General features: G+C 51.1%; 1 protein-coding gene across 10 annotated transcripts in view; it reads left to right on the top strand.

Moving 5' to 3' along the window:
- The window catches only part of TRIM67 (tripartite motif containing 67), a 59,766-nt gene extending 50,624 nt beyond the window's left edge, over positions 1 to 9,142 (top strand). For all 10 annotated transcript variants that reach the window (XM_064383592.1, XM_064383593.1, XM_064383596.1 and 7 more), the window contains 2 exons: positions 551 to 713; positions 2,527 to 9,142. In XM_064383592.1, coding sequence (XP_064239662.1) covers positions 551 to 713; positions 2,527 to 2,592 — 229 coding nt within the window. In that variant the 3' untranslated portion in view covers positions 2,593 to 9,142. The remainder of the gene's footprint in view (positions 1 to 550; positions 714 to 2,526) is intronic.
- The last annotated feature ends 425 nt before the right edge of the window (positions 9,143 to 9,567 follow it).

Below are 9,567 nucleotides of genomic sequence, written 5' to 3' on the forward strand. Positions count from 1 at the left end.
TGCAGGTCCCAGATGCTGTCAGAAAAAGGGGACTGAACAGCCTGTTTCCTCTAGGGGGAAGTCTTCATCATGGCCTTTTAACAAGGTGGGTCCACAGTGTGAGAGAAGGCTCTTGTGCCCAGGATGGCACCCCACCACCACCTGGGGGACTATGTTTAAGTGAGGGTATTCCCAGCATCCTATAAATAATTTTCCTGGCCGGGCGCGATAGCTCATGCCTGTAATCCCAGCACTTTGGGAGCCCAAAGTGGGAAGATCACTTGAGCATAGGTGTTCAAGACCAGGCTGGGCAACATAGTGAGACCTCCATCTCTACAAAAAATACAAACAAATTAGCTGTGTATTATGTCATGCACCTGTAGTCCCCTACTTGGGAGGCTCTCTTGAGCCTGGGAGGTCGAGGCTATTGTGCACCGAGATAGCGTCACTGCACTCCAGCTTGGGCGACAGAGTGAGACAGAGTCTCTAAATAAATGAATAATTCTCCTGAGTTATCACCTACATCCCAGGCTGGGTGTGGTGATAGTCTTCCTGGGGACTCTCTTCCCAGGACGGAAGGCGGCGTATGCAAAGGGGCCACCGTCGGCGTGCTGCTGGACCTGAATAAGCACACCCTGACCTTCTTCATCAACGGGCAGCAGCAGGGCCCCACAGCCTTCAGCCAGGTGGACGGGGTCTTCATGCCAGCCCTCAGCCTCAACCGCAATGTGCAGGTACACATGTCCCCCAGGCCGGACCTGGCCTGGCTGCTCCCCACCGTTTGCCGCAGGTCTCTGCAGTGCCCTTGGTCAGAGTGGGCCATTAAAAAGCTGACCACAGGCCGGGCGCGGTGGCTCACACCTGTGATCCCAACACTTTGGGAGGCCGAGGTGGGCAGATCAGAAGGTCAGGAGATAGAGGCCATCCTGGCCAACATGGTGAAACAGCGTCTCTACTAAAAATACAAAAATTAGCTGGGCATGGTGGTGCCTGCCTATAATCCCAGCTACTGGGGAGACTGAGGCAGGAGAATCATTTGAACCCGGGAGGTGGAGGTTGCAGTGAGCTGAGATTGTGCCACTGTACTCCAGCCTGGGTGACAGCGCAAGACTCCATCTCAAAAAACAAAGCAAAATAAAATAAAAGCTGCACAGTGCCTGCCCGGACAGAGCTTATCAACTGGATATTTCCTGGAGGCGGTCCTCTAACTTGTTCACTTGGGACACCCAGGGGCCCTGCAGTGGCAGCTTCTGGAGAAGCAGATCTCAGGGCTGAGTCATCCTTGGGGAGTGCTGGTAGCTCAGGAGGCCTGAAACAGAGACAAGAATGAGAACTCAGGAGGGTGTGAGGGACAGAGAAACACGGAGGTGCCATCCTTCATCTTAGCAGAGTCCTCCTCCCCCTTGGGATGGGGAGTTGGAGTGGAGTGAGGCAGGGTCCTGTCTTGTGGTCCTGAATATTGAGGAGTCTATATCAATCACTGATTGATCGATTCAATCCTCTACTCATTTAGAAAAGGGATTTGTGGCAACCTAAAAGATGGGCTTGTCAGGTCATGTTGGCTCACACCTGTAATTCCAGCACTTTGAGAGGCCATGGCAAAAGGATTGCTTGAGCCCAGAAGTTTAAGAGCAGCCTGGGGAACTAGCAAGACTCTGAGCCAGGAGCCTGCCGGGGGTCCTGTTCCCAGGGAACCCTTCCTCTCTTCCCTCCTCTCACCTTCCCAGTCACCTGCCACCTCCAGCTCCACCTGGTAGTAACATTTCTGTCTCCTTTTAAAAAGAATACATCTCTACCAATTAACAAATAAGTTTTTTAATTAAAAAAATAGGCCAGGCACAGTGGCTCACGCCTGTAATTCCAGCGCTTTGGGAGGCCGGGGTGGGTGGATCATGAGGTCAGGAGTTCAAGACCAGCCTGGCCAGATGGTGAAACTCCGTCTCTACTAAAAATATAAAAATTAGCTGGGCGTGGTGGTGGGTGCCTATAATCCCAACTACTTGGGAGGCTGAGGCAGAGAATTTCTTGTACCCAGGAGGTGGAGGTTTCAGTGAGCTGAGATCCTGCCATTGTACTCCAGCCTGGGTGACAGAGCAGGACTCCATATCAAAAAAATATAAATAAATAAATAAATAAATAAATAAATAAAAGGTTGGCTATTATTCCACACAGTTAATAGAATGGGGTTAATAGGAAAGGAAAGAAGGTCATGGCTAGAAAGTAGACACAAATATGGAACCACAGGAGCCAGTGTGTGAGCCATGCTCCTGTGATAGTGTCTACTTTGCCCGGCTCCAGCAGCTCTGGCAAAATGAGGAACCAGGCAGCTGAGTGATTCTTATGAGAAAAGAGGTGCAAACCAACATCGCCTTTAATTAGGGATATTGAATGATGTAATATTCAACTGTCTACAGCAGCCCTGAGCTGTAGCCTGGGATGGATCTGGAGCCAGCAGGGGATCCCTGCCGGTGTCTGCTATGCCCTCGCAGCACTCAGGGTCCCCGCGGCAGCCTCTCCCACCCTCACTTCCCCTGTCTTCTTTTCCAGGTCACCCTGCACACAGGATTGGAAGTGCCCACTAACCTGGGGCAGCCAAAGCTGTCAGGCAATTAGCCCCATTCCAGCTTGGCACCGTACCTGCGACGGTGGCATTCACAGGCAAAACGCCCACCATTCTCACTAAGCTCAAATAACCCACAAAAGCAGGATACGCAAGTCATGGGTGCAACCTGGCAGCGTGGAATGTCGTAGAGACACATTTTCTCGGGGACACGGAGGATGGGTCCGCAGGTCATGCCCCCTGCCACCACAGCTGGTGGTAAAGGTGGGTACATATGCCACCCTTATTCACCCAGACATCACTCTTCAAGAAAGACCTTTCTCAAGAGGGTCAGCATTTGGGCTTCATGTCTGAGTCTCCTGCCATTTGTTTTCAAAGCTTGTCTTTTTTTTTGGAGGGAGAGGAAGGGAGACTTTGAGACTGGCCTCCTGAGAGCGGCGATCAGGAGCTACGCAGTCATCCCACACCCCGGGTGTTGGCCCTCTGCTGGGACCTGGCCTCCTCAGAGTCCCGAGGTTGCAGATTCTCGTCATGCTGAGAAAGTTCTCCTCTACTTCTTGGTCCTTGAGTCTTTAGTAGCACCTGCCACTTGCAGATCCAATGCAGGATTGATAGAAGGGGACGTTGATCATTCATGCTTGACTTTTGCCTCTCTCACTGAGGTGCTGAGAACCTTTTAAAATGGCTTCCTTTATTAATCAGTCAATTGCATTCTTTCTCTCTCTCTCCCTTCTCCCTCTGTCTTTTCTTTTTCCTCCCTCCTTCTCTCTCTCTATCCTCTCTCTCCTTCCCTCCCTCGCTCTTTCCTCCTTTTCTCCTTTCTTTCTTTCCTCCATCCCTGCATCCCTGTCTCTTTCTTCCCTCTTTCCCTTTTTCTCCCTCCTTCTTTCTCTCTCTCTCTCTCACACACACACACAGACACACACACACACATACATGGACACACACAAGCATGACAGTCTCCTAAAATTAATTCACTCAATTCTTAGTTCTTTTTTTTTTTTTTAGACGGGGTTTCACCATGTTCGTCAGGCTGGTCTTGAACTCCTGACCTCAGGTGATCCACCTGCCTTGGCCTCCAAAGTGCTTGGATTACAGGTGAGAGCCACCACGCCCGGCCCAATTCTTAGTTCTTAAATGCACATGAAAACACGAAAATTTTAACAACTATGTGATAAGTCTTCACCTGGTCGTGGCTCCTTTCTGAAACTGGCAACCCAAGAAGTTAACTGAAAACGCATCCAAATTGCTCTTCTGAGCTGAACCACTCTGAGACTCATAAGCATGTAAGATGATAGACCCTGGGAAAGCCTCACCTAGTCAGTCCACCCTATCGTCATTATGAAAGCATCATGAACACAAGTGGCCCCTGTGGCAGGCAGGGCGGCTCTGCCCTGATGGGGTGGGCGGAACCTCTGGGGAAGGCAGAAAATAGAAGGGCAGTATCAGGCACCTTGTCCCCCAGCTTCCCACTGTGAGACTGGGTGTGCCGAGTCTGACCTGCCAGGGTGGGGCTCTGGAAACACCAGCCTTCTCCCTCGAGATCCACATTGAGTCATCCCCACCTCTCAGCGAGAGCTCATGGGAGGGGCTCTGAGCCAGGAGCCTGCCGGGGGTCCTGTTCCCAGGGAACCCTTCCTCTCTTCCCTCCTCTCACCTTCCCAGTCACCCGCAACCTCCAGCTCCACTTGGTAGTAACATTTCTGTCTCCTTTTAAAAAGAATACATTTTGTCAAGCATTTTCTTTCTGAGGCTGAGAAGTAACTTGTCAATTTGCTGGACTGGATTTTTATAAAAACTCACCCCGTACACCGGCACCGACTGTGCGTCCTCGGTTCTGCCTTCCTGTTCAGACACCACGCCTGCTTTCAAAACCGCCTGCCGGAGCCACGCAGGTCCTCCCCCGTCCTTCAGCAGGCCCGACAATCCTACCTCACAGCTCATGCTCTTGGTCTGCGAGGCTCCTGGTCCGCTGTCTTTGCAGATGTGGCTGGCAAGGCCAGCTGCCCCGTCTCTAGGAGCTGCCCGGTGCTGTGTTGCAGCCTCTGCTGCGGAGCCAGCGAGCCATCTGCTTCGTGGAAGTCTAGGTCTTGCCTCTTCCTTGTCATCCCACCAAGCGGTTTCTGGCTCTCCTCCTCCCATCCCAGAGCCCCGTCCAGAGTCCTTGGAGGTAACACACAAGACCTGGTACCCTGTGTCCTTGCCCGCACAACTGCCTCTGTCTCCCATCTTCCTGCAGCTTCATCCTTAGCCATAGCTCTGGGTGGCCACGGCTTAGAGCACAGGGGAGATCCCTAAAGATTGGGGACAAAGAGGAGCCACCACTTTCCTGGGGCTGAGGAAGCCATCAGCTTTGAGAAGTGTCTAGCTCTCTTCTGAAGAAAACAGGCCCATACCTTGCCTCCGGAATGAGAGCGGGCTACGCAGGGCTGCCCGTGGAGAGCAGCTTCTCACAGGGGAGCCCCGGGAGGGCTGTGCAGCCTCCCGCATCATCACAGCCCTGGTCACCAGGAATTGCTCATCACTGGAGCATGAGCTGCCTGGGGCTACCCTGAAACTAACCCCTTTGAGGGAGCAGCATCCAGGTCAGGACAGATGTGGAAAGTGCAGGAGAAAAATGCCCACTACTCTGGTGGCCTCGTTCGGAAGAAAATTCCCTGAAGTCAAGAGAGGGGAGGCCAGGACTCCCTCTTCCCCACTGCCGCCCTGAGCCTGGGGGCTGGGAATCTCCCTTTTCTGACTCCTCCAGGAGCCCAGAAGCAATACGGCCGATGCCAGGGACAGCATCTAGCGATCCTTCACAGGCACCTCTCCCGTCTTCAGCACAAAACACCTTCAATGTTCTGACTTCAAAGAGAAGGGCAGGTCTGTGCCACACACTTGTGTTTTTGAGGGATCAGAAAAGTGAAGAAGGATTTTATCAATTCTTCATGGCCGGGAAGGTCATGGCCGGAATAGAAATGACAGACAGCTCATGGAATTCTCATCCACCATCGAATTCTGTAACACGTTACATCATGGTGGCATATTTGTACATAAAATGATATGGAGATGATGCTTTTGTTGGGCTGGCTGAGGAGTAAGTTGGTGTAAATCTATCAAGCAGTTTCAGTGAAAAAGGAATTCAAAGTAGTTTAAAACCGTCGAGTTCCATTGCATTGTAAATACCGCCTCTGTGATGTGGTTCTGCAGTTGTTCTTTGCTAGTGAGCAAGTTTGGTCCAAGTGTATGCCTTTTCCTTTTCAAATTAATCTCTTTTAAAAAATATCCACTAGCATCTCACTACATACGTAGCATCCCAGCTCCTAATTCAAAGCGGGGGAAGTATTTCCCCAAAGCCTGCTTTTCCCCTCTCTGTTCTCCTTGGGAAAATCATGATTCCAATTAAAGAGGACAACAGTAATACTGACCCACAAGGTAACTGGCCTAAAAACTATAAACCTGTATATAGTTCCAGGCTGCATCTTCAGCCTGATATGTACTTTGTAGTTGCAACAGTGCCCTAGGTGCCCTATGGCTCACCAAGTTTGGGGAGGGTGGTGCTTTCCGGATTGAGCCTGGGCAGACACTATGGAGCTCACCAAGAGAGCTGGGGGCTGGCCCACCCTCCTCTTTGCCCCCTTTCTCTCCCTCTTGACGCCCCTGCCCTCCACCCCACCACAGCACTCTCAGGAAAGGATCAGAATGCAGGATCTTTGTGTATTTCTTCCAGGGATATTTGCATTTAAGCCTTAATTCTAATTGCAAGCGAAAGGCTTGGTCCCCCTGGGAAGGCGCGTTTCAGCACCTGCAGGCAGGTGGCTCAGCATCAGGGAGGCTGCTGCCAGTCCCATGGCCACCTGCTGGCTGTGAGGTAGTGAGGGAGGGTCAGTCCTTAGGGGGACTCAACACGTGCATGCTGAAGAACACTGTTGCACAGCCTGTGGGGCGGCACCAGGGTTTCTCAGCCCCTACTGACATTCTGCAGTAGGTCCTGTACACTGTAGGATGTTTAGCAGCATCTCTGGTCTCTCTCTACCCATCACCTGCCAGTAGCAACCCTCACGTTAGTTGTGACAACCAAAAGCATCTGTAGACATTGCCAGATCATCTCCCGGGGCCTCACAAGTTGAGAACCACCAGGTTATGCTAGTGGTTTGTCATGGGTGGATCTGTGGAGGGACTGTGGCGCTCCGGCTGCATTGTTCCGTAGAAAGCCTGGATATGACAAAGCTGCCAGCCTTTATCTTGACACCCAAGCCCAGTTTTTCCAAAGGTCTTCAGGGGGCAGGTAGAGGAAAATGGGGTGAGCCACTCCCAACAGATGCTAACCTGTTGGGTCTTGAAATTTGACTCGCTGAAGATGTCCCCAACCTCCTCCCCAGTTCCTAGAAAGCAAAACATGTGAACTTTGTTTTCCTTGGCCACATTTTACTGGAAGCAACAGAAACTTCTTAATGGGTTTGTGGCCCTCAGTTGGTTTTTTTTTAAATCTAACAGATGTTACTGGCAAACACTCACGATCTATGGTGATGCTGGAAAGTTTCAGGACTTTTCTTCTGCAAATGAGCAGGTGGCTGTGTTTGCTAACTGCATTCTTTGGCAGTTCCTCCCGGAAGATCAAAGGATCCTGCGGCTTTAACTGTATCTGGGCTGTAAAAATATGAGGGCACGTTTCAGGCAGGATGTATTGATCAGACACCAAGTTCACCCCTCAGTTACTTCCCTCTTTTAGCCTGGCTTTAATAGTGATTCATGTTATGCGTGGGGGCCAATCTCTCAACCTTTCTGTGCCTCAGTATCCCCTCCTGAAATGGGACTAGTCATACTAACCTACCTCCTCTGATGTATTGTGAGGATTATAGAATAACACTTTTTAAAGAAAAGAGTGTAGTCTTTCATCTCTGGCATCTAAGTTAATGATTCCCATTCAGTGAATCAAACCTGTGAGGGGTTTCTAGTGTTCTCTGACCAGTGTCTTCCATCCACACCTCCTTGTGACCAGGGCAAGGAGCTGCCTGGCCGCGAGCAGGTGAAATAGACCTTTAAGACAAGTCTCCTATGACCATAGAAAGTAACACGCCATATGTTCCCATTCCCGGTGAGGCTTGTGTGAACAGGCCGCCTGTCAGCAATCTCACTGCTAGGCCTCAAGGCCTCTGTGGGTGGAAACCCCCTTAAACCAAGGAAGGACGTTAACCCAGGCCTCTGCCTTCTCTGTTACTTAAGTTCTGGTATCTAAGGGGTCTCTCAACCCATAGCTTGTCTCCCTTCTTTCCAAAGATCTCTGCAGTGTGAGTGGGTTTGAAATCCAGTATGGATAGTGTGAAGAGATGCAACTGAGCTGAAGTTTCAAAGGCTGGTTGGACTAGTGGGTCATCACGTCACTTTCAGATGACTGATAACCACTGGCTATGCAGCCTTCACCAGCACAGGCTATGCAGGCTGGGGGAGACCCTGGCTTTTTCAATGATTGACGTTGACATCAGTCAGGAGCTGGGAGTTGAGACCTCCAGGGAAGTCTCGTCCGGAGCCATCACTCTTCTCTCAAGGAGTGCAGTCCTGGGGAGGGCCCAGGGACTCGTGAGCCAGTGATGCAGGCACTGCAGACCAGGCCAGGCCCTCGGGTAAAGCACTGAGGAGAGGTCAACACCAGGCTTCAGGTTTGGAAAGGTGACTGCGGGCAACTGCCGTAGCAGGAATGTGTCAGGTACTTACCGGGTGAGACCCAGCCCGGGAAGCCTCTCCAGCTCCTCCCAGCCCTGGAAACTGGACATCCAGAGCCCCCGGCTTTCTCAGCACCCAGAGGAAGCGGGGAGCGGGCAAAGCAGAAAACGTTCAATGCATGATGTAGGATTGCTGCCTTGGCGCTAAGCTGTTGTATTAAGCATGAGAGGTGTTTGTTTAATGTTGGCAAAGGGGTTTAACAAGAAACAAAAAGCTTTGTGTCCTTGTTTTGGCCGTCGACAGAACTCCCATTTTCTTGCCTTTCTCTACCCCCACTTCTCCTCCTCCCTCCCCCTCCCCCATTGCACCCACTTTTGGTCACTGGTTGTATTTGGTGGCAGCTCTTGGTCCTGTTACTGTTGATGTTCCACTGAAAACATGGGGGGTCGGGGGGAGTGGTAAGGAAAGCAACTTTTTTCTAATTTTATATTGGTATCCACAAGCGTTTGTATTTTTTGAATTGCAAACACTGTGTTTTCTGGTCTTTGGGGGTTGGTTGAATTTTCCGTATTACCTTTTGGAAAACCTGAGTTTTACCACAGTCTTAAGCAGATTTGAAATAAATTCTTTTGACACTGCCAACCACAGAAAGACAAGGTGTGGTCTGTCATTACTGCTCGGCAGTAAGGTCTGCCATTTTTCCAGCTGGCCCTGACGGCCTACCAGACGGGGCAGAGGCTACAGGAGGGGAGGCCACCCCGGTCTCTCCCCGAGTGGGGCTAGGGATAGCTAAGTAGCAGGGTCAATGTGGTTCTGCTTTGCATGCCCAGGAATTCCAAAGTGATGACATATGACTCTAAACTAGGCTGGGCACGGTGGCTCACGCCTGTAATCCCAGCACCTTGGGACGCCAAGGCAGGTGGATCACTTGAGGACAGGAGTTTGAGACCAGTCTGGGCAACAAACAGATGATGAAACCCCATCTCTACCAAAAATACAAGAATTAGCCAGGTGTGGTAGTGCACCTGTAGTCCTTGCTACTCAGGAGGCTGAAGGGGGAGGATCACTGGAGCCCAGGAAGTCAAGGCTGCAGTGAGCCATGATTGTGCCACTGCATTTCAGCCTGGGTGTCAGAGCAAGACCCTGTGTCAAAAATAAAAAAATAGCCACTCAAGGTGGCTTACACCTGTAATCCCAGCACTTTGGGAGGCTGAGGTGGGCAGATCACCTGAGGTCAGGAGTTCGAGACCAGCCTGGTCAACATGGTGAAACCCCGTCTCTACTAAAAAAAATACAAAAATTAGCTGGGCGTGGTGGTGCATGCCTGTAATCCCAGCTACTTGGGAGGCTGAGACAGGAGAATCACTTGAACCCATGAAGCG

Source organism: Aotus nancymaae, unplaced genomic scaffold, assembly GCF_030222135.1.
Source record: "Aotus nancymaae isolate 86718 unplaced genomic scaffold, 86718_ANA_hifiasm-v0.15.2.pri h1tg000032l_0, whole genome shotgun sequence".
Taxonomy (NCBI): domain Eukaryota; kingdom Metazoa; phylum Chordata; class Mammalia; order Primates; family Aotidae; genus Aotus; species Aotus nancymaae.